At 43.7% G+C, this 25,555-nt stretch overlaps 1 protein-coding gene across 2 annotated transcripts in view; it reads right to left on the bottom strand.

Annotated features, from left to right (window-relative positions):
* The window catches only part of HECTD4 (HECT domain E3 ubiquitin protein ligase 4), a 139,610-nt gene that overhangs the window by 54,398 nt on the left and 59,657 nt on the right, over positions 1–25,555 (bottom strand). The window contains exons 17-35 of one of the 2 annotated variants that reach the window (XM_069960760.1): positions 24,961–25,089; positions 21,884–22,008; positions 20,818–20,971; positions 19,680–19,780; positions 17,180–17,378; positions 16,903–17,022; positions 13,964–14,068; positions 12,721–12,884; positions 12,116–12,349; positions 10,999–11,191; positions 8,714–8,818; positions 8,525–8,613; positions 7,780–7,955; positions 7,505–7,640; positions 6,395–6,536; positions 6,124–6,290; positions 3,993–4,139; positions 2,847–3,031; positions 1,839–1,992 (exon numbers count right to left, since the gene is read on the bottom strand). In XM_069960760.1, coding sequence (XP_069816861.1) covers positions 1,839–1,992; positions 2,847–3,031; positions 3,993–4,139; positions 6,124–6,290; positions 6,395–6,536; positions 7,505–7,640; positions 7,780–7,955; positions 8,525–8,613; positions 8,714–8,818; positions 10,999–11,191; positions 12,116–12,349; positions 12,721–12,884; positions 13,964–14,068; positions 16,903–17,022; positions 17,180–17,378; positions 19,680–19,780; positions 20,818–20,971; positions 21,884–22,008; positions 24,961–25,089 — 2,825 coding nt within the window. The remainder of the gene's footprint in view (positions 1–1,838; positions 1,993–2,846; positions 3,032–3,992; positions 4,140–6,123; positions 6,291–6,394; positions 6,537–7,504; positions 7,641–7,779; positions 7,956–8,524; positions 8,614–8,713; positions 8,819–10,998; positions 11,192–12,115; positions 12,350–12,720; positions 12,885–13,963; positions 14,069–16,902; positions 17,023–17,179; positions 17,379–19,679; positions 19,781–20,817; positions 20,972–21,883; positions 22,009–24,960; positions 25,090–25,555) is intronic. The other variant, XM_069960761.1, reaches the window with a different exon arrangement.

Here is a 25,555-nt window from a genome sequence, read left to right as displayed (position 1 = left end):
ACGCAACCAGCTATGGCCCAGATTTATCAATCTTTCCGAGATAAAAACTGGTCTGATTTGTTCATAGCAACCAATCATAGCTTAGCATTTCTTCCTGTTCTTGTAAAATGGAAGCTGAGCTGTCCCTGGTTGTTATGGGTAAATTATACAATTTTTTGTCCATTTAGCTGACTATCACTTAAAGCAGGCATGCCCAAACTTTTTTCGAAGAGTGCCAAATTTGATGAAGTGAACATGTGCGAGGGCCGACCATTTTACATGCTATATGTTTTATAACACAGGCAGATAATAGCAAGCTGTGAAATAGTCACACATCAGATAATGGAATTATAGCACAGTGAAAGGCAGTCAGGGGTTAATGAAGGGTATGACAGCTTGCTACCACAGATTCCTTTATGCTCCCTTTATGTATCGTGAGTGTATAGCCCTGCTTTTCCTTGCCTACAGTAGCCAACTCCTCTTCAGAGACTACCACTACCTATGTATGGCTGCAGAAATATTTTGTTTGAGGACCCTGCTGGTCTAACCCTTCTGGAAGAGTAGGGTGGCGTTGGAACTTTTAATATATATTATTTATATAAGTTATATATAACTAAGCTGAGGTCATCAGCCTCCTTAACCTCTGAGGAGTTGTAAGAATCTCCAGCCCTAGAACTCACGACGTGCGAGATCTCCAGCTGGCCGGATCACCGTCAGTACTCAGTACTGAAATCTCGGAAAGCCGAAATCTCGCAGTGTCCGAGATGTCAGTACTCAGTACTCTAGTGCACGAAAAAGGAAAGCCGAAATCTCGGACATGGCAAGATTTCGGCTTTCCTTTTCCGTGCACTAGAGTGGCGTGGCGACGAGAGCGGCATCGGCAAAGCCGCAAGGTATCTGCTGCTGCTGGATACCTGGGGGGCCATAAAAGTTCGGACATTTCGAACATTTGCGGCCCGCGGGCCGGACTTTGGACATGCCTGACTTAAAGGGTTTTCAGTTTTGAAGGGGAACTATTAACAGGTTAGATGAATCTAGTCTAGACTAGTCTTTTGCTCCACAGTCCAATAAGACCGTTGAGCACTGCCTGCCCCCATATCGCTGAACTGCCCCTTTCTAATGTTAATGAATAGAGCGGGCCAGAGTAGCGCTATGGGGACAGGACTGAGGAGCAAAAGACTACCTGCAATGGAACTGTGCTGAGGAGGAGGGTAAGAGATATACCTTCATCCTGTGCAATAGGGACATAGCAGGTTAGATTCCTCTAACCTGCTGATAATTGTCCCCTACCCACAGGAAATTTAGGGGGACTGGTATACCAGTCTTAAATAAAGCCCCGTCCCCTTTTCCACAGCCGGATTTACTAAGAGGCGTACTCCTAGTAAATCTGGACTGGCCCTGCGCCTGTTGCGTAAGTCTCCACACGTCTTTATGACGGGCTCTCCTTAAGGAGAGTAACTACCCCTTTGACCCACGTCGATAGACCTCTCACTAGCCAACCAACACCCTGCTCTGCACTGATGGGGGGCAAAAATCCCAAAATAGCTATCTGCAGATGGGAAATCTTTCCTTTTGGAAAGATTGTTTGGCTTGGCATAAAATTCCCAGTCAATGTTTTAAGGCTCCTTGACTGAGCGAGACTTGAAGAAACATCTCTTTGCTCAAGTGGTGTGAGAGCTATTTTGCATATCCTTTCTTCCCATACATTGCAGCACAAATCTACATTTGCTCTGTGTATCTGCTTTGTGTAAGCGTGATTTACGCTTGCCAGCGGGCATAGTTCTTGATGAATGAGGTGTGGGGGGAGGCCACGCTTCCTCCCCGCCTAGCCATGTTGCCCCTCCCTCCAAAGCTATTACCTTGACAGATCATTAAGAAGACTGAGGACGTCTTGAAGTGCATCATTTCCAGCAGCCTGGTTCCCACAGCACTCAGTGGCTCGTGCCAGATGGTTGGTGAGGAGAGTGGACACTTGTCGAGCCAAACCCGAATGTACAGCCTCTGTGGATCCTCCTATGAATAGCGACAGCAACAAAGTAGTAAAAATGAAAACATTCTTCATACTTCATTCACATTGGCAGAATTAAAAAAAAATCATTAAAATGAAGTGGAAATCACATAATAAGCAATCCCAATATTAGAAAAATCAATGAACTGCTTCCCTGTTCTTCTATCTGCTCTGAGAAATCGCATCATCCTTTGCGGCCTTAGGAGGCTTGGCTGGATCATGTCTCTAGGTTTAAGCCCTGTCCCCTTAGTGATGTCATCCCCTCTGACAGGCCCCAACAGCCCCCATCATTATCTCCTTGTCACATATACATCTTTATTGGGACTTTTAGGGAAATGAGGAGCGTTTACTGCCTTGGGATAAAAGATGCCTCAGAAAGAGCTGACAAGAAGTGAATGCAGCAGGTGCTGCAACCTGGTTGTGCAATAGTCTGCTGTAAAATGAGATGTTCTGCAATAGCTCTGGTTGCAAAAGTGCTGTGTGAGGAAAGTAAGCGGGGCTGTGATGGAGAAATGAGGGAAAGCAATGTATTCTAGGGAAACTGTCAAAAATTGTCAAAAGTTTTGTTAGTCCGAGTCTGAGTGTTGAGACCCTGGACTATCATGAGAATGAGTAAGGGGAGGACAACACTGCAGGCAGCTCTGCTCTCTGCATTTAGACCTGGACCAGGTATATCTCTCTGACATGTCAAAAAAACCTTTTATACTGACAGGTACACTTTAAGCTAAATTATAAGGATCAAGCTACAGAAGGCAAGCAAGAGCATGTGCTATAACACGTACAAGACTGCAATAGCCACCTACATCTCCAGTGCAGACACATTCATCTATACATGTTATAGCTGGAAAAGGGCACTAACCTTCCTCCTTCTCCCACTCCACACATCTGTTGGCTAGGACCTGGAATGCTGCCCAGGCCATTGTTGCCACTTTCTGCTTCTTGGTCTGTTTTTCGCTGGAGCTTGACTCGGTCTGGTTGCTCAAGCTACATAATCTGTCCATGAGTTGCACTAATCCACTTCGTACCAAGCACTTCTCTTCACTCCTTCATGATAAACAGAACAGTAATACATTTTAAACATAGTTTTCGGAGAAAGCAAACAGTCCTGAATGAATTTTCATTTTACGCTAAAAGAATGAATAAAATAAAAAACACCAAGAAAGACTCCAAGAAACACCACTTACTGGTCTGAGCAGGGAACCGGGTCGTGACGTGTCAGGCCCACCAGCCAGTCAGAGGCCAGTGGAGAATAGCGGACCCCAGCGCTGGACCCGGGGAGGTAAGTGCATGTTCTTATGTTTAGCCCCCTCCGCCCAAACTCTTTTGAAGGAAAAAAAAAACAAAAAACGCCGCCCCGACTTCTCCTTTAACTTATCCCATTATCCAGAGAACAGAATGAGAGGTGTGAGATTGTGGAGTGATCCATGTGCTGGGTCCCGCAATCTCCAGAATGGGGCCCTGACTCCACCACCAGGTCGCCGCTCCATTGGCTCTCTATTGGAGCTCCAGTCACACCCTGCTGTCTCCTGCAGCTCCAGAGACAATAAATGGAGTGGTGGCCGACTCGCCTCTCAATTCAAAACAAAGGAGTCCGGGGTCTCATTGTAGAGATCAAATAAATATTCCAAGTGTTCATTTACACCTGAATATCCCTTTTAAAGTAAATACATATTTATAGGAACGTTCACACATACTTGATCTGCTGCAGATCTGATTCTGCCGATTTTAGTTTTTTATTTATATTGGAGAAACAAATCCACAGTAGATCAAGTACGTGTAAAGGTACCCTTAAAGTGACGTCCCAGTTTTGGTTAGAGATGAGAGAATCTACAGTACAAATGAAGCGAACCGCTTTGTTAGCTTGGCAGTCGGCTTAGAGAGCGCTCTGCCCATAGCGAACATAGAGCCCTACCCATCGAAGACACAGGAAAGCTTGGCCACGCTGAACGCTCCAGTGAATGTGGAAGACCGTCAAGTATTGAAAGTGTATGGTGCCTTAGCTTACCTTGTATAAGGTATGGTGCATAGGAGACCTATGCTGTTAGCACAGGCAATAGGATAGCGGGCACACAATGAAACAACTGAAGTCATTGTCTCTCCAAAAGCTTCTTGGACTTGTTCCACCATTCCTCCGCATGTAAGCTCTTCAATTCTGTGAGAAAAACATCTTTTAGAAAACTGCAACTTTCTAGCAAAAAAGGCGCCACCCCTGTCCCCAGGTTGTGTGTGGTATTACAGTTCAGCTTTATTTACTTTGAAGTGAATCTGTATCAATTGACCCAACCCCCTTCCAAACCACTGGTACCAATCATTGGATAAGGTGATGTTCTTCCCAGATTTTTCTAAATTCTAATCAGCGATGTCAATGAGTCAGGGCCTAGAGCGTTCGTGGCCTCGGCCTGCGCCACCTCTCTGGTTGTATTATCTGTCCCTGGTAATACTTTAGAGCATCTCTCATCGTGCTTGTGCCTGGGGATGAGAAGCCAGTCTGCTTTGTCTTGGGTCGGTAAAGCGCATGCACAATGATAAAAGCACAGGTCTAGATTAGGGGACATTACCAGAGGCAGAGAATACAACCAGAGAGGCTTTGCAGGCCTAGGGGATGGACGCTCTAGGCTCCGCCTCATTGACACCACTGATGAAAAATAAAAAATGGTTTTGCAACTAAAAGATGGCACCAGGAGGATTTTGAAAATGACGCTTAAATGGAGGACAAAAGGGCTGCTGTTTCGGGGGGGGGGGGGGGGGGGGGGGGGGGGGGGAACGGCCTTTGTTTTTGTAAGTGTGGATAACCCCTTTAACGGTATTGTTCCCACTGAGGAATAGGTGAGGAATTGAAGTGGAAAGTTTTCTGCTTGAAATTTCCTTTTCTTCAGCTCTGGCGGAATACCTGCTGAATAGCTGCGGAATTCGAGTGCAAATTTTCCCAATGACTTTTATGGGATTTCTCGAGTGGAATCCGCCCAAAGAACTGACATGCCAAATCTTTGGCCGAAAAGCGGACCCTTGCAAATTACAAAATTACCTTTATTTCCCCAAAAGGAAAACGTAACTTTTATTTTGTATGTATTAAAACGTTTCACCAATGTGCAACTTTTATTTACAGTGCTCCTTGTTAAAATAGGTGTCTCTTTGTTGCGCTACACTTTTAAGTACTGGTTGATATGGGGTTAATGAGTCTGTGCAATAAGACGCAAAACAATATTGCTTATTGTGTCCTGGGGTTAATGTCACCGCCAGTTAAGGATCTGCACACTAGTCCAGGCTTTGAGTAATCCGGTATTTAATATTGCGCTCTCATATGCATCTCTTTTTTGTCCTATTATTGGTGTGTCGCTCTCTGCGGTTGGTCCGCAATATCCGAGATTTAACCCCACCAATAGGACTAAGAGCTAGTGGTAGAAGTCCTGATAGCGTACCACTGTTTCGAGTACGGGTGGTTGAATATGTGCCGTCCCCGATGCACGGGAGGTCCGGCTATGTAGTGGCAACCACAACGCCTCCTGAGTGTAGCTTCAGGCTATTCCCCGTGCTCTGTCACTCCCAACCTCCTTGGACCCTTGGCGGAACATTCCACACGTAGATTCCACTGTGGGAACAACAGAGCCGAAATTCCATTGAACACAATAGGACCTTGCTCTGTACCTATTTTACAGGTGAAATTTCAAGCAGCATACACGTAAAAGTAAGCACGGATTCAGCTTGAACTTTCTCGCCTTTTCCTCAGTGTGAACATAGCCTAATGCCCGGACAAGCTGAGGACCCCACAAGGAAAGATACCCCCTATTGTATTTAGATTCCCTGTTGGGGAAGTTTCTGGGGCAAGATGCACAACTGCTGCGATTTATTGAGACTTTCCCAATAAAGTCAACAGGAAAAATCTGCAATAACTGAGAAGCCGACACACAACATTAAAGGACACGCCATGGGTGTAACATGTGAGACCAATCTCCACACGGCAGTTTGGTGCATACTTTCAGTTTTCATTCATTTTGATGTTATTGTATAGGCAGAGGATTTTCTACCCCAGGCAGTGGGTTCACAGCGTGCGGCTGTCCCCTTACAGTGAGATGTGACCTCTGTATTACTACCTGTAAATGTCTCTATTCAAAAATAATGGAAAAACATGATCTTGCCTTGGTCCTCCTTGCAGCACCATAGTGACCGGTCCAACCAGATGCGTTACTCCTCCAACACGAACCGCAGCAGTAAGCAGCTCCCTCATGTGCACTAGGGCTTGTTTGCGAGTATTTCCACGACGCCATCTTGTCTGAGCAGCGAGCAGAAAGCCACTACTGGACACCTTAAGTGAGGAAGAACAATTCGTATAATTAATATAGGTTCTAAATTACCATGTGACCAAACTAAATACCGATCAGGTATTCCTAAAAATGCCGTCTGACTTACAGCTTGGTCAGGATTGGTCCCGATGAATGCAAACAGCTGACCTAGCAGGACACTGTATGTGGGTTTATCTCGGCTATCTTCAATGGCCAGGGACTGCAGAAGTGTAAAAGAGCTGCTCCTGTGACTGGCTGCGTTCCGTCTCCTGGAAAGTGGCAATACAGAGAACGGGTGATTATTAAGAGACCTCAAAACAGATAGCAAATGTTATGAGTGATCTCGTGCATGGCAACCCTGAAATCCCTGCTACATTCATCTCTCTTCAGCGGCGTCATAAAGAATGAATGGAGCGGCAGCATGCATGCGCAGCCCACAGCTTCATTTAGACAGGAATTTGAGGTCCCCATACATCCCGGGGGGACCCAGTGATGTCTTAGTTATGCCCTATCCTGTAGATACTGTGGATAAGGTATAACTTCTCCAGATGGGGGGAAAAACCCTTTAAGGGTGTGTTCACATGTACAGGATCTGCAGCAGATTTGTTGGCGCAGATTTGAAGTTGCAGATTCAAAGCAAATCTGCAGCTTCAAATCTGCACCATCAAATCTGCAGCAGATCCTGTATGTGTGAACGCACCCTAAAGGGTTATTCTGCTTAATCATAAATTTCCTTATGTTGCTGCCCATGGTGAGAGTAACAATTCCTTCCATACTTGTTATTATCTATTTAGTCTCCTTCCCCCAGTTCTCAGCTGCTGCTTTCTGCTGAAGACACGAAAATCTGTGTGTGAGCTTTTCTCTCCCTCTCCCCATCCTCCCCCCTCCCTTCAGAGACGGCTGATGTATAGAAAGCAGCAGCTCAGAACTGGGGGAAGGAGACTGAATAGATAATACCAAGTGTGGAAGGAAATGTTAGTCTTACTATAGGCAGCAACATATGAAAGGTTATGTTTGAGTAGAATACCTCTGAGGACAGTAACCCTTTAACATGTCTTTCAGTAACATAATAACAAAAAGACCTATAACTTTATGCCACCAATTGCTTTTAGCCATCATCTTCTGGCCATAAACAGGTCAATAATAGGTCGATGTTGGGCTGAAACACAGAACCATGTGTGGCTAGCTGTAAAGAGTATGTGGGAATGAGGGAAAAACACAAACACATGATGTCTACCTTGAATTTGATCTATTAAACTCCAGATCATTACTTCCGATCATTTCTAGGTCAGAGGGTGCAGACATACTCCGCAGGAAGACTGGCTGACGCATTGCATGGGAGATCACCTTGGCCTCAGATATAGATTTACAAGCTGAAATATGTAAAAAAAAAAAAAAATTAAAAAAAAAATTAAAAACAGTCGCAATTTTATTTTATTTTAATATATATATATATATATATATATATATATATATATATATATATATTTAAATTGTTTTTTTTCCCCATACTTGGAGGCTCTGTAGGTGTGCCAGATATACTTCTAGTGATGCCGGATTGTGCTGCTATGGTAACATGCAGCAGTAACTCTGCCCGATTCATCAAACTCTTCACCAGAATTTTGGTTTTTGCCATGGCATGGGAGGATCGCTGGGCGCTGGAGTTCACATCCTGGAAAAACTTCTCTCTAAAAACAAAACAAAACTACAATGAAATCTGGGTAAGTTATTTTCTGGGTCATTTATATGACATAGATGGGACAATACCGATAGATATACATATGCAAACACAAGACACAGACGCTGGCACTGGCGATGTGAGGGGCGCTTCAATGTGAACTAGGACCAGCCCAGTGTGAGCGGCAGCACTATAACAGGGCTTCGTACAGGCTGCATAAGACGAACTGATAAGAGACAGATGGAGTAAGCAAGAGACACAAGTCCAGCACTCACCGAGAATCGAAGATCCACGGCTTATTACAGGCCAGAGAACACAGGGAGGTGATGTGTGACCAGGCGCGAGTGCCTACCTGGTATGGTTGTTTACGGTACGGTTAACCCCTCCTGGCCGAAAGAAGGGGTTAATCCCAAACCGGACTTAGCAGGTAGGCACCCATGCCTGCTCACACCTCCCCGTGTTACCTGACCTGTAAACCGTGGATCTTCGGTTCTCGCTGGACTTGTGTCTTTTGCTTACTCCACAGATATAGATATATTGTTACAGTGTGTCAGCACAATTTAGCTTTAGGTAACTTACCTGAGAGATAAGACCATATTCTCAGGATCACTGCCATCAAAAATAATTTCTTTCATTGAACATAACAGCTCTAATTCTTTTACTTTACTCTAAGGATATAATATAAAAAAAGGAATTAATACAACAGGATAGTTGATAATACGTAAAATGAGGCTTGCTGTATAGAGAAGGGATGAGGGCTCTGCTTACCTCATTGAAATGATAGTCATAAAAGAATGGAGCATTGTTCTCCAGTTTGCCATTTGATGCATCCTCCACCTCGCTGTGCCATTTCTGCTCCAGCTCAGCAACACTCTGCCAACAGATTAAAAAAATCTATATATCTAAAAGGTTCATCAGTATTTGTTGCCCTATTTATAAATTAAATACTAGTTCTTATTGTAAGAAATTTATCATTTGGAATCAAGAATTGTAACAGACACAAATGTAGAGGAAAGCTGCACAGTACAGTGATAGAGTGAATGAGATCGATACATGAAATAAACCTGGAACACAAATCAAATAAGTTTTTATCTGTAATAGCTTAACAAAATAAGGTTATGGCTATGTTCACAGACAGTACGGACATTGGCCGTTGTTTGGCTTTTAAAACAACGGCCATTTTTCCATTAAAAATAGCACTGAAATCAATGCACAACGGCCAGAGATAATTGAAGTGTCAATTATTTCCATGGGGTGTGGCAAACACCAGCTGTTGTTCAACACATTGTGTGATCGATTGCTGTCTGCATTAACTTCAATGCAACAGATTTTTCCTATGACAAGAACGGCCGTTGTTTTAATTGCAAACAACGGCTGTTCTTGCAATAAAAAATATGTTGTGTTAACAAAGCTTAAAAGGAAAAATCCAGCAAAATGAAAAAAAAAAATCACCTGCAGGCATGGGGATGCGGCAGCATAATAAAGAAAATATACTTACCTGTCCCTGTAGCGGTGCTCTCACTGCTCGCTAACAGCCGCCGGATGTCATTTTCTCCCGACACAACTGCTGCAATGTCATGGTCCCGCTAATGGATTGCCCGCTCAGCCACTCAAGGAATGCAGCGGTGTCCCGTCCTAGTCACCGATTGGCTGAGCATGCAATCCATCAGCTGGGTGGTGACGTTGCAGCAGCAAGACCTGAAGGAGGCCAGTGGCTGTCAGACAGCAGTAAGGCAGCATTGTGGGGGGGGCACAAGTATACATTCTGTATTATGACCGTTTTCTAGCGTAACTTCTCCTTTAAAAGGGGTTTCAAGAAAAAGGAAAACAAAGGCTAAAAGAGAAAGTGATTGCAAACAACAAAAAGTCTTACTAAACTGATAAATTCTCGACTACTCCGGCACTTTACTACAGTACAGGATACAAAGGTCAGTTGTGAGAGCATCAATGTCCGTATACCAGGCCAAGTGACTGGATGCAGCAGTAACATGGGTATATGGGCCTGAAACTGCAGAGAGAAAGTAACCAAAGACCTGTGGGGTTTAGCAGGTGGATAACGCTTCATTTTGTATATTATGACATTTTAACCATCTCAGCCCCAGAAGTGGCACTCCAATATTTTAGACCGTGCAATATAATGTAGAGGTTCCTTCTCCTCTGACTTGGTTCCTATATTGCCCATTATGCCCCTGGCTTTTACAGACGAGGCTTGTTATACTGTAAGAATTCTGCAGATGAGATGGCCAATTGCAGCAACTGACAATACAGCTCAGTGACTAGAGATGAGCGAAGCGTTAAAAAAATTTTGCGGATTTTTAGCGCAAGATTTGCTAACCGAACTTAACAAATCAATACATACCTGTCTATGCTCATCGGCGTCCTCTTCTGTGTCTTCAGCCGCATGCTCATCCAACCACGGAGAGCGGAGAGTGACAGCCCACTCTGCCAATCACTGACTGACTGAGAACAGACAGGGCTGCAGCTGGTGATTGGCCGAGCAGGCTGTCACTCTTGTGTCTCAAGAGTGACAGCCCGCTCATGCAATCACTGGTCACGGTGCTGGCCCTTCTCAGTCAGTCAGTCAGTGATTGGCAGAGTGGGCTGTCACTCTGCTCAGCCATTCACTGACTAACTGAGATTGGACAGCGCCGCAGCCAGTAAGCAAGGCTGAGCGGCACTGGCGTAGCTATCACGGAGGCAGACCACGCAGCTGCTACGAAGACCACCCTGGTCAAGCGTTATCTGCCTTCAGGGTACGGCTCACACCAACACCAACTGACCCACTAACCGACCCACAGACAGCCGCCGCCGTACCAGCCCCTGGCCCTGCACCAACACAACCCCCCAAACCAACCCCCCCCCCCCAACAGCTGCCATCTCGCACCAACACCCTGCACAGCCACTGGTCCAGAGGGCGTGTTATACTGTTATACTTTGTATCCCATACAAGCAGACTTATTATCATTAGTAATATTGCTCTTCCTGAAGGACGCACAGTACTGTGGTATTTGATTTCTTATTTAATCTTTATAACAGAATACAACCAGGTTTACCTGTAATTGTCTTTCCATTGCATTGAGTTTCTTGAATGTTTCTCCCATTATTTTACACAACAAGTCATACTCCTCTAGATGCTCCTCTCGATACTGATAGTTTATCAGGGACTGGAGAGCATCAACCAAATTTAAGTGCTTAATGACACAGGATACTACCATTTCTTCCATTACATCTGGCTGGATTACCTCCCTGTATGTATATAGAGTGGATATAGCTTTACATGTTTGAAAGAGCAAAACAACTTACACTCATGAGATATCAAAAGAAGTGAAGGCAAGTAAAGAGGAAGACAGGAAAGAGACAAAGGCACGGATGAGTAACAGGATATCCAAATGATCTGGTCATCAGACGGACTTTACAACTGGACACATGGCCCAAATGGATCCATCTGTCTGAAAAAAAAGAGTCTGATTTGCCCATAGTGATCAATCACAGCTCCGCTTTCATTTTACTAGATGAATTTAAAGTGATATTGTCGCCCTCTTTCCATATCAGGAACTCTCAGCACCATAAAAGAGGATGTACCACCAGGTACGTCCTCTTTAACCTGACACAGGGATAGAACAGTGCCGTCACGGGGAAGCCGGTGCCGTTCTTTCCACGGTTACCAGACGGTACTCAAGCACTGGAGGTAGGCCAGCCCGCCCCCATTGGGAGGGAATTCCCTCCCCTCTATGACGTGGCTCCGTTAGAATTAATTCCCTCCCACTGGGGGCGGGCCAGCCTACCTCCAGTGCTTGAGCACCGTCCGGTAACCGTGGAAAGAACGGCGCCGTACAGGGGAACCGGGGCGCGGTTCGAAAAAGACTGCGGCACCGGCTTACCTATGATAGCGCCGTTCTCGCTCTGAGTCTGTATGTACAGTCAAATCATTCCTTTTGATTTGTTTGGCCCAGATGACGTCTTGCGTCTTTAAAAAAATTGGTTATGGGAGGCAAAATTTGGAGAACAAGCCATGAATCAAAAGTCACTAAAGTATCCTTCCAAAAAGACAAAAAAAAACAAAAAACATAAAAACTAATTATCTTACTGTGCCCACATAAAAAGACAAGAGTGTGGGGTGGGGGGGGGGGGGGGGGACGACAACATACTGTCAAAGTGGTGATATCTTACTTTATACTTGGCCTAAACTGAGGCCGGGCACGACCAGATATTTCCCGCAATTTGATCATGATCCCAGGAGGAAGTCTGATTCTAGGCAGCTCAAAGTAATTTCCGGATGGTGGCAAAAGTATATCAGAAGGATAAGTAAATTCTCGATCTTCTTCTATGGTAAGTGGCAGAGGAGACGGACTTGGGGTGAGTGCCGGGGATAATGCACCATTTGCTTCTACTTGCCACTGACACCTTCAAACAGAGAGGGATCCAGTTGTTAACCCATATAACAAAACATACATGCAACATATAAAATCACATTTACGACTAAGGAGACAATTGCAGATATTAAAGGGGTACTCCACTCAAAAAAAACTTTTGCTCTGTTGCTGCCCATGGCGAGACTAACAATTCCTTCCATACTTATTATCTATTCAGTCTCCTTCCCCCAGTTCTGAGATGCTGCTTTCAGCTTCTCTCTCTGTTTCCCCCTCCTCCCTTCTGAGACAGCTGATGTAAACAAGTCCCTGTATCTGCAACATTGTAGCTTTTTGTAATGCTGGGAGGGTTATTCACAGTGAGTTCATTAGCAACTTGACTAGCCATAGAAGGAAGATACTTGCCTCTGTAAAAGTTTTGACCTTAAAAGATCATGACAAGTCAATTCTTCTTTCGTGATCTCCGGCCCGTTGTATAATATTCTGAGCATGGAACAAGCCAGAACAGACAATCCTAAAGCAAGATCAACCAAAAACGGCAGACCACCTGACACATCCTCTGAGGACTCCTACAAGGGTAAGATGATGACAGAAAGGAAAGGTCAATTCCGGAAGTAATTACATTTTACAGTCACTAGAGATCGCACCTCCCTCATACCCACTACATAGGTGGAAAGGATGGACCTGGATTCTAACACACAGCAGAACTAGTCATTTACTACTCTATTACAACAGAAGTTTAAGCATTTAAAGTGTCACTATCGTTTTTTTTTTGCAGAAATCAATAGTCCAGGTGATTTTAAGAAACATTGTTATTGGGTTTATTAGGCAAATATGCCATTATCTGCATTTAAAAAGACTTTCCCCAGGTCCTCCCCTTCCTCCTCTCTTTAATTCAGTCTATTATAAGGAAATCATGTCTTGTTTACATCAGTCGGATGCTGTCTGTTCTATGGAGAGGGGAGGGGGGAGGATGGAGATTAGTTGGCAGCAGAGAGCAGAGAACAAAGCTTTACACAGTGGGACCTGTATGAAAGCCAGTATTCAGAGGTCAGAGAGGTCAGTGCTGACTTCAGAGGAGATAGCCCTGTGATGTAGCTGTAAATTAACTCTTTGTTGTCCTGTTTTGGTTCATCTCCCTCCCTCCACCCCTCCCCTCTCCATAGAGAACAATGAAGACAGGGGGAGAGCTTCACACTGCTTTTTCATAATAAAAATGCATTTTTCGTCTAATAAACCCAATTACAAAGTTTCTTAAAATCGCCTGTACTTAAAAAAATGTATATGTCAGTGACACTTTAAAGTGTTCCTGTCACTATCCAAGGTGATTCTGTAGATGCTTGTAAATTACTTGGTTTATCAAACATGACTCTCTACCCCATAAGAGAGCAGGAAAGTCTTAGCCGCTTGGTGCCTCACTTCAGGGCACGGCCTCCTCTCATGATGAATTTATCATGGTGTGTTTCCTGGATGGTCCCTCATATATTCTGCTGCCATGAATGGATTTTTTTTTTTTATTGTGATAAATAAAGCTTTAAACATTTCCTGAGCAACTGCGGTGCCTTTGGTATAGGATAGAGCTTTTCATTACCACCATGCTATTATACACAACCAGGTTAAAGCACTTGGTCGACACAAATAGACTCACCTGAGCTCGGACAGTGCAGGAGAATCCCCACATGGCTTTATCGGGAGTATTGTGTTCACGGCCGCTTCTCATCTCAAAGGAGAATGTAACAGTGTCGCCCTCTACCTGACAACACAGAACACACAACATTCACTGCTTTTGACAGACAGGGTTCAGCCATTCTAAGGGAATGTTCACACTGAGGAATAGGGGAGGAATTTCAAGTGGAATCCATGCTTAATTTGACATGTATTCTACTTGAAATTCTATAGCTATGGACCCATACAGGGACTCATTCACTGGTGAATGGTGATCCATGCTGTAATCATGGTCCATACCAGGACCTGTCAGGTGTTCTGCTGGCATTGATCAAGGCCCCGTAAAACGTACGGGTGTGTGAACAGGGCTATTCAGTGGGTTGGTAGCCTGTCCTCAATTGCGAACGTGTGACTAATGCCTTACTGTGGATGTTCTGCTTTCCTACATAATATACTTAATGGAAATTAAAGGGGTTATCTAGTCTTTTAAAACTATAGTTTAAACTTATGACATGCCATCAATATAAGAGGGGGTTCCAAATCCTGGTCCCCTGGCAAAAATCTGTATGAAGGGGCAACAGCCTTTTTAATATTTACCAGCACTCCTGTCTATACGACTTCTGTAGTATGTTGTATTACCACTACTGATAGTACGGCAATGCAGGTAAGAGCGCTCTAGCAGGACCCACTTCAATCTGTACAGGCCCACTTGCCGTTTAGCGACTTAAACGGCAAGTGGGCCTGTACAGATTGATCAAAATGTATTCTACCTACCTGATGGCAAATGAGATTTTGCTGGGAAGCAGTAGATCGTATAACGTGTATGTGAGGCCATGTTTTTCTTGACGATATGCCATTAATTTTTAAAGGCTGGACAACCCTTTTATTTGCTTTCTGTTGGTCAGTTTGGTGACATCACTACAGTGATCTACATTTGCAGAACCACAAAGGGTTCCATTGTTGCAACCTTAAAGGGGTTTTCCTAGACTTTTAAAAATGATGGCCTATTTGCTTCTGGCCCATTTATTGTATATATGCTGGAGCCGCGGTTCTGCCGAACAGCTGATCAAACATTGACGACCCCAGGACAGACCATCAATGTATCAAGTCCCAGAAAAACGCTCTAATATAAAGCAACAATGCTGTATTTTCCCATTCTGTCTGCAGCAGCTATGGTGAGCGCAATACCTCATCCAGACTTGTGCTGTTTGGGGGCGACCTTCTCCGCCGGCGGTGCTGGCCGGATTCTGGTGTGGTGTTTTTGGGTCTGGTCCTGTGGCATGGGGGTCACAGGGCCGTCCCATGGCCCCCGTTCCCTGACTGTGCACGCCTGCGGGGTTGGTAGCCACTGACTGGCACGGTGTGGACTTAGTGTAGGGACCCATGTGTATCAGATACCGGCACGAGGTACATGGGGCAGTATGGCTTGATCAATTCATACACAAAATTCTGATGTGTTTTTTATTTAGCCTAGGGGCACTAGTATCAGCCATAGGTGTGAGGTGCAGCGCTCTTTTTCTTCCCTGAACCGCATAAAGCTACAATGCAACCATTCTACAACTCTGGCCTTTGTAACTGTACCTCTCTCTAATGCTGCATAAGCCTGGGTGACATTATTACCGAGTTTATAGCAGAGAAAATTCGAACAAAGGAAAAGACACCGAGACCAGCTTACCTGCCCACACACTAATGCGGGGAACACTGCCAATTGTGTGTATGTGTGTGTGTGTGTGTGTGTGTGTGTATATGTGTGTGTGTTTCCCAGAAATTCTTTGAGAATCTACGCAGAAATAATTCCCCACATCACTTATACTTACAGATTATAAGGGGTTGCTGTATAGCTGCAGTTATATAGAAAATAATAAAGGGCCTAGGCTTAACTCTCCCCGTCCCCGCTGACTGCAGCCCAGCCACTTCAGAGATTAACTTATCTCTGCAATGAGAGCGTGCTCAGTCAATCACTGGCTGCAGCACTATCCCGTCTCAGTCAGCGACTGGCTGAGCGGGCTGTCACTGCCGAGATAAGGCCGTGTTCACGCCAAAACATTTCTTGCTTAAAGAGGATGTACCATCAGGTACATCCTCTTTAATCTGACCCAGGGATAGAACGACGCTGTCACAGGGAAGCTGGTGCCGTGGTCCATTTTTTGAACCGTGGCCCGTTCCAGTGTACGGCGCCATTCTATCCACAGCTGTCGGGCTGGGGTGAAGCATAGGAGGCGGGCCAACCCTCCCCCAGTGGGCGGAATTCCCCACCCCACTATGACGCATCTCCATTGATTCTAATGGAGCCGCTTCATACAGGGAAGAGAATTCCCTCCCACTGGGGGGAGGGCCGGCCTGCCACTTGTGCTTCACCCCAGCCCAGTACCCGTGGATAAAACTGCACCATACACGGGAACCGGGACACGGTTCAAAAAACAGACTGCGGCACCAGCTTCTCCATGACAGCACCGTTCTATCCCAGGGTCAGATTAAAGAGGATGTACCTAATGGTACATCCTCTTTAAATTTAAATGATATAATGATTTTATCGCTAGATAATTGTGATATTTAAAAGGGTACTCTAGCAATATCTTTTCTTTAAAATCAACGGGTGTCATAAGTAATTTTCAAATCAATATAACTTTCTATTTAAAAAAAAATAAAAAATCTCCAGTCCTTCATAAACAGAGGTGGCAGCAGAGAGCACTGTGTCAGACTGCAAAGAATACACACCTTCCTTCAGGACATACAGCAGCTGCTAAGTACTAAAGACGGAAGATTTTTCACAGACGTAAATTACAAATCTAAATAACCAGTTGATTTTAAAGATTTTTTTTTTTTTGCTGGAGTCACCCTTTAATGCCCTCAGATAAAGCAGCATGAACAGGCTTTATTAGTAACACAACAGCAAAAAGCAAAAAGATACCACAAGCTTACCTTCACCAAATCCTTTGGCCAGCCAGTTCCCAGAACACTTCTACTTCCATATCCTAAAGTGTTTCCACCATATTCTGCTACTTTCCGACTGTTAGTATTGGGACCAGCATAAATCACCAGCTATTCAGAATTGTGAGGAAAGAAAACATATTTTACATTGGATAAAGCCCTGTTCATACCTCTGCATCTAATAAACAAGGGCTAAGGACACATCTAATGGAATTAGTAATGGAAAAAGGCGGCTGTACCACAGCGAGGAAACCAATCACTAACCTACCTTGTCATAATCGTATTGGGAAGAACATCTGCTATCAAAGCGCAGATAGAGACACCGAGCTCCTGGTATATGAACACTTTCCTTAAACTTGTAGTTATCTCTAACAGGATGTGCTGTCTCTACAGTCTTCCCAGCAGCCCATGGGGCAGGAATCTTCAGACCTGTCAGAAAGCCTGGCTCCTCTTTCTCTTCCAATATCCTACAATGCAAAAGGCTTATTATGTCCGCACAAAAAAAATAATTATAATGATAATAATTCATACATAAGTAGTAGTATCGGATTTGCATCTAAGGAAACTGTGAGCAGACATTTATTTGGTCACATAAATACTGCTAATACTCATGCTCTAGGATTGCGACAACCCTCCGTCTCCCCTCCCCACCCTCCTCATTATTAGGAATGCCCCTGGAACAACTTCTCCTATTCATCACCTGTCTGAACACTGCACAGGTGCTGGATTGTTAAGGCACGTGTGCAGTGTTCAAATAGGTGATGAATAAAAAAAATAGTTCTAGGGGCATTCCTAATGATGAGCAGTGCGGGGAGGAGAGATTGAGGGTTGTCGCAATCCTAGAGCACATACACTCTAGGCCACGCCAATTTCACACAGGGCTGCAAGTTTAAAAGTAGTTTTTTAGGACAATAACTGCATCACCTGCCGAACGGACCCCAGGACAGATCTTGGATTAAAAGCAGCTATCTAAAGGTACAAGCGGTTTTTGGGGGTCAGATTGTGGGTCACTTTAACTTATCTATGTGGTGTTAAATATCATATAAACATATACCAGACTAAGTGCCTATAAAATATAGGCCCCAAACATGTTTATAGTTGTAGAGTCTGGGATGCTTACATAACATTTTGCTGAGAGCCCACCAGAGAGCCCGGTCTACAGTTTCCTCCTGGAGACTAACATTTCATTCCATACTTGTTATTACCTTTTCAGTCTCCTTCCACCAGTTCTCAACTGCTGTTTTCTCCTCCCCCTCCCTTTTGAGACGGCTCATGTAAAAAGTTTTCCTGGTCAGCTGTTTCTGCACTCTGTAATGTCGGGAAGGTTAATCAATGTAAGGTCAGTAATGTTAAACTCTCCCCCATTACAGTGTGTAGAATCAGCCAACCAGGCAGCTCTTTACATGTGCTGTCTAGGATGGGAGGGGGGAGGAGGAGGAGACAGAGAGAAGCTCCCACACAAATTTCTCTGTCATCCGCAGAAATCAGCAGCTTAGAACTGGGGAAAGGAGAAAGAAAAAGTAACGACATGCCTGGAATGAATTGTTAGTCGCCAGAAGGGAGTTCATGATTTAACATGTATTTTACCTGAGTAGAATATTCCTTAAGGGTACAAGCCCACACACTGTATACACAGCGTATTTACTGCTGCGATACGCAGCAAATACGCAGCAGATTAGATCTAAATAACTGAACACAGCATCAAATCTTCACCATCAAACTGCTGCGTATTTGCTGCGTATACGGTGTGTGGGTTTGTACCCTAAATGTAAGGACAGAGCGGTACACGGTGCTCTATAAGCTAGTACACTTGGTTCGGTTTAGTAATGCTTGCTTAGCGATGTTGCTAACACAGTTTGAATATAGATCCCAGATTTTGTAGTCATTAAGGAGGTCACACATTATATGCGGCAGTGCCATTACAGAATAAAGCAGGCCACTGCACCTATCACTACACCGGAGCGGCGGGGGTGGCGATCGGAGAGGGGGGGGGGGGGCGATCGGAGCGGCGGCGATCGGAGCGGGGGGGTGGGGGATTGGATGGGCGATCGGGGCGGTGGTGGGGGGATGGCGAACGGACAAATTCCTAAAATACACTTATTATGGGAAACGCATATATACTGATATTTTCCTCAATTTAGTAGGCAGGCAGACTTCAATTTCTCAGCAGGAACCACGGTATAGCAGCTCTCTCTCTGCTGCACCCAAGACCGGGCATAGAGCGCTGCTGTACCTTGGTCCCTGCTGTTTTTCTCCAGCCACAGTCATTGACTGCAGCGGGAGAGAGAGTGGAGAGGGCGGCCGGCGGGATGCACGAGTGAGGGGGGTCCTTGGGGGGCTAGAGGAGCAGGTGTGGGATAGGTGAGTGCAATAGCAGTATATGTGCATTTCCTATAATACGTGTATATTAGGAATTTGTCTAACTTTCCTTATGTAATACCATTTTAAAAAATACTTTTGGCCAAACTTCTCCATTAAGACCTGACCTCTGTTTATAGTCTGTTTCTGGCTTTGGCTTCAAATCTTTGACAGATAATCTGTCAGATAATCTTTCTAATGGACCCTTACCCTCCCTGCTACAGCTAAGTGTCAAGTGTCTAAGTAGCACAGAATTCTCAATAATTCTTATAACCTCCTGAAGCTGAACGATTTACACACAGATATCCCGGGTGTCAGTGATGCCAAGGTCCCGTGTGTTATGAACTAGATAAAAAATTATTAAAACCAAATTCTTTATTTTGGTCACATATTAACAGAATATAATGTACCTATCATCGGGTAATAATTTGCTCTTCTGGTCAGATATTCCGCTTGGAGAGTTCCCGATATCTGCCAGAGTTGTGCACTGGGTTTTAAGCAGCAGAGCGGTCTGAAAACATAAAAAACAAAAATACAAGCAATTTAAAACAAAGCAAGTTCAATAATAACATGAGGATGAAGAGGAACTGTTTATTTTCCTAAAAAAATAACGTAACACAAACTAACATGAGTGAGCACGATAGGTCCTTTTTTTAAATAACCCTTTTAAAGTGGTAGTAGTTTTAGTAAATACTTATATTTCCCATGAAATATCAATTCTGAAACATCTTTTCTTTTAGTTATTCTATTTTGCCGTTCCTCTATACAACTAAATAGACAACTGGGTGTCCCTACTCCCTACACAATCTGAGACTATCCAGTCATAGCTGACATTGCAAGGACACGCCTCCCCCCAGCTGGTAACACCCAGTTGGCTATCTATCATACACACTAAACTATTATGCTCACTAAAACATGTAACAGGAAAATATTAATTGGAATATTCCTTTGTACTGTCATGGATGCACCTCAAGAGCGCCGTCATATTGACTGTCTGTTCCAAGTTAACAGTTATAGTTTAAAGTGTGCCCGGAGAAACCAAAATAACACATTGTTGGTTAAGGTGGATCTCCTTTATTCAAAGATGGTAGGCAGTATATATCCTGGGGCCAGGTTTTCTTCTACTAAGGCTTGTGTCATTATTTCACTGGCTAAGGTATGAAAAGAGTTACTTGCATAGCACTAGTGTTACTTACATGAACTTTCAGGAATGTAACATTTCTAAGTGTTTAGCAGGTCAGCGTCATATTGTAATTGCTTCACTATATATAAAACGATGTCACATCCTTTACAGTCCCCCCTTTGAAGGCCAAAAGGCTTACAATCTTTTCCCCTTTGTGTGTGTGTTTTGAGGTCTTTACCACATTGCATCTCTAGCAGATAGGCTACCTCTTATATATAGGCTACCTCTTAATGGAAAATACAAAGGAAAGTCAAAAGTCAGATTCTGGTCTATTCCTGTCTAATAACAAAATATGATATCCTTAACAGTACATTACTTGACATAGCGTGATCATTTCAGTGATGAGTACAATGCGCTTTCCTCACCTGACTGGTGTAGAGCACCAGCTGTACCAGCTGCGGCATCAGAGCGTCCGCCATTGTTAAAGTCTGTAGGTTTGGGTGCATGAGGGATGTTAGGAGAACAGGAAGGAGATGGCCAAGCATGGTGGACTTTGTAATTTGTTCTAAACCCTTTAATCTGAAATAAATTGTAATGATTAAATGTGTAATAAGAATAAGCCATGATTATTATTTCCCACGCATACCCATTGTGTATAGCTGAAACTAAATAGAGATCCTAAATTATGTTATTTAAAAAGTCGTCTTTCAGGCAAAACCCATTACATTTTTTTGTTCTGACGTTTGTATATTTCATCTCTTGAAGGGATTGTAAACAAAATATACAAAAATTAGAACAAAAAAAAAACCTAATAGGTTCCTACAAGACACATTAGAACTTCAGTGAGACGTCGGCAATAGCCAGAATACTTTGTTACATTTTTTCGTTCAAATTTCTGTATATTTCATTTAAAAATCCCTTCAAGGAACAAAATATAAAAAACTTGAACGAAAAAAAAAAGCAATAGGAAACAATACTTGCCTGTCTGCGCTCCTCCCAATGTAAGCCAGCTCTGGTCACTTGCTGACTGACAGCCTGTTTAGCCAATCACTGCCCTACTGCAGCCGAAGATTGGCTAAGTGAGCTGTCACTGAGGGGGGGCAAGCATCGGAAGGAGCGCAGACAGGTAAGTATGGCTGCTTTATTGTGTTTTACAGTATTGTACCCATTATAAATGAGGATGCCGGGAGCTCTGAAACTGTTTAAATGTTAGTGCTACTGTACCAACATGTCTCATCACTAGTATGTAATATACAAAACACAAAAGCAATAAAATCATTCACACTGTGCCAAAATGGTTATTTATTTGCCAATCTGAAGCCTAATCCCCATAAAAGGAGACACAAGTTATTTTACAATTTTCTCAAAAATGACAAAAAAAAAACAACCAAAAAAACCAACACTATGAAGGTTTCACTAAATTAAAGGAATAAGGCGCCAAATAGGAGCTCAGATAATTGCTGTGGGTAAAGCAGTAACACACTGACATACCTAACGTCCCTGTCCAGAATATCACTGTTGATGACCGCAGTTGTCACACGTTGGAGCATTTCAAGGACTTCATCACATCCTGTTAGTATTTGCGTTGCTAAGCCTAGAATGCTGGTCTGGAGTTCCTAAATATGAGGAAGGGGGGAATAAAGAGAATAAAGAAACCAAACACATCCTAGATTAGTTAATATACATCTGAATACAAAAATGCAGCTAAATGTTTGTTAGTGTGGCGGTCGAATAAAAACGGCCAAAAAGTTTAAAAACTACTTCAGCGTTTCAGGTCAGTGGCAAAAACTGATGCATATAACTGGGATGTTAGTTTATATTGTTCTTCATATAACAGTTTGTCAGTCTGGTTCAGTCTATTATCTAGCAATAAAGATGAGACAATTTACAGTACAAACAAATCGAATCGCTAGCTCAGCAATCTGCTTATCAGCCGGCTGCCTCTGAAGTCCGTTCTGCTCCACCCCGGATGGCTGGAAAAGCTGGATCCAGCCCTGAGAGACTTCTCCCAGGACTGGATCCAGCTTTTCCAGGCACCCAGGGCAGAGTGGCACAGATTGGCATGAACTTCAAAGGCAGCCGGCTGATAAGCTGACTGCCGAGACGGCGAAGCGATTCGATTGTACTGTAAATTCACTCATCTCTACCTAGCAATGCTGAATCAATTTAGCAATTTTTGACCAATCTGCATTGCGTTTAGGTGCAACTTGTGGCAAAGAGGGCATGGCGTTGCACAATGGAGGCACGACCGCATGACTGTCATATTTTTTTTTCCTGCAGAAATGAATAGTCCAGGAAATTTTAAGAAACTTTGTATTTGGTTTATTTGGCGAATCTGCCATTATCTGCATTCAAAAAGACTTTTCCCAGGTCCCCCCCCCTCCTCTCTCTCATTCACTGCTCATTATCAGGAAATCTCAACTCTTTTACATCAGTCGGGCCCTGTGTAAGCTATGGAGAGGGGAGGGGGGAGGAGGGAGATTAGTCAGCAGAGAACAAAGGATTACACAGTGGGACCTGTGTGAAAGCCGGTATTCAGCGGTCAGAGAGGTCAGTGCTGACTTCAGAGGAGATAGCCCGGTGATGTAGCTGTAAATTAACTCTTTGTTGTCCTGTTTTGGTGCCTCATCTCCCTCCACCCCTCCCCTCTCCATAAGAGAACCATGAGGACAGGGGTGAGCTTCAAACTGCTTTTTCATGATAAAAATGCATTTTTTGGCTAATAAACCCAATTACAAAGTTTCTTAAAAACGCCTGTACTATTGATTTCTGCAAAAAAAAAATAAAACGACAGTGACACTTTAAGCTACTGCACAAAAATTGTGACACAACTATTGGGGATCGTGAGCATTAGAGTTACTAATGTAGTGAGTCCTATAGGTATCAGTGTGTTTAAAATCGAGCTGTGTGTAAGTTCAGTATATATTAAAAAAAAGAGCAGCAAGCCTAATACTCAGATGAGCCGTCTATTTGGCAGAACTACCATTGTCTGTTGTAATAGACTCATTGTGCAGAGTACAGATATTGTAAAGGTGTTTTCTAGAACCTTCTACAGAAAACACAGAAAAACAGACTGTGATCAGCAAAGAGACAAGAACCGACCTAACAATGGCTGGACAGCGAGGAGACATACAACAGCATACATATATGTATGATCAGGTCCTGTAGCCGGCAGACTCTGCAGTATCAGGGAGCTGCTTTCCATTATAATGAATTACTGGAAAATGACTAATTCACTTCTCTTTCATTAGATGTGGAAAATGAAAATCTCTTTTGTAAGCTGGAAAGCCTATCAGCTAAAAATGGAATCCCAAGCAGAGACAGGGATGGGAAGGGAAGAGAGGAGGCAGCCCAGCTCGCAGCACAACAGGAGCTGGGGAAAGCCTCTGACACTATGCACAGGGGAGTAAAGCCACTATTCTATGTTCTGGAAGTGCAGACGGATATATAAAAGGTTCCTAACACCATCAGCAGTTTGATACGTGAATTGCAGCTGACAGATCCACTCTAGAGTGAGCGAACCCCAGGCATGCTCCGGTTCATCCAAACCCAAACTCTATGCATTGGATTACTAGTGGCTGAAGAAGTCGGATGCAGCCCTAAGGCCATCTAGAAAACATGGATACAGTCATAGGCCATAGGCTGTATGCTGGCTTTCTAGGACTCCCGAGGGCGGCATCAAACTTCTTCAGCCACCGGTAATTAAATGCCGAACAATCTGGTTCAGACACACCTGAGCATACAACAGACGTGTACAGAGGACATCGGGGACAGAAACATGTAAAGCAGCGGTCCAACTCTTGGGGTTTCAGACAATGCAGACAGAAATTTACAATAGCACAGTACCTTTAACATCTAGGTTTTAAAGAAACGCAGATAGGAAAAAATTATTTGAGAAAACAACAGGGACTGTCTTTGCGAGCTGCTTTCTATGTTTAAATCAACACTATACATGTGGTCACTAAGTGTCTCTCTACCCTGCCAATGGGGTGCTTGCATCGTATGGTCAGCTCTCCTATCACACAGCACCAGTGATATTATACTGACTGAATTGTTGCATAACAAAGAGCATGCCTTCATGTAGACCGCTGATTTAAACATAGAAAAAGATAAAAATAAAGCGAGCATAATGCAAAACTACATTGTTATGCATTTATTTCTAATCAAAGAATATATCAAATATACTCCAAAATACTCCATATAATAAACCCCAAGATATATGAATAATAAATTGTATACACAGCCCTCATTGTGTAGACATTGCTACTTGGTCTCTTTGTTCTGGGACACTATGTTTTTGCAGCTTTCCAGAACAACATCTCCTAATATCTAATTCAAAGACACATCGGAGGTTGTTGGGAGGATCGATGCTCGCTCTGACCAAAAATGATCAATATAGCATGTATGCACCAGCAAGACGTGTATACGCTAAAGGAAATCAGACACTGCAGTCTTCTCTATTTACCATAGAGTGGTCACTAGGATATGGGAGCGGATGACAATGAAATGATCTACAAGCGACATTGACAAACAAAAAAACCATTATTAGAATAAAATGTGGTGTTTACCTGTACCTTCAATGTCTCCCCTTGCAGGGAGCTGTCACTGTCATCACTCTCATCAGGTTTGATTAAGACAGTATTACTAAGTAGGTGATTTTGTACAGCCATCAGATAGCGCAGGCATGGGGAGGCAACCTTAAAACACACAAAGATATTTTAAATGTGTGAAGAACAATACAGAGATCTCCTCCTTCACCACTGCACAGATTTCTGCAGCAACCTGCTAAACCAGCATCTTTATACAGTACTTTTCTAACATTAAAGGGGGAGTTCACTAAAATGTTTTCTCTTTCAAATCAACTGGTCCCATTAAGTGCCAGAGATTTGTAATTTACTTATATGTAAATTATATGTATCTTGTACTTATCAGCTGCTGTATGTCCTGCAGGATGTGGTGTATTCTTTCCAGTCTGACACAGTGCTTTCTGCTGCCACCTGTCAGGAACTGTCTAGAGCAGCAGCAAGTCCCCATAGAAAATCTCTCCTGCTCTGGACAGTTCCTGACATGGACAGAGGTGGCAGCAGAGAGCACTGTGTCAGACTGGAAAGAATACACCACTTCCTGCAAGACATACAGCAGCTGATAAGTACTGGAAGACTG

This window comes from Dendropsophus ebraccatus, chromosome 3 (assembly GCF_027789765.1).
Source record: "Dendropsophus ebraccatus isolate aDenEbr1 chromosome 3, aDenEbr1.pat, whole genome shotgun sequence".
Lineage (NCBI taxonomy): Eukaryota > Metazoa > Chordata > Amphibia > Anura > Hylidae > Dendropsophus > Dendropsophus ebraccatus.
The sequence above is the reverse complement of the archived record's forward strand: the minus strand, read 5'-3'. Positions and strand labels throughout refer to the sequence as shown.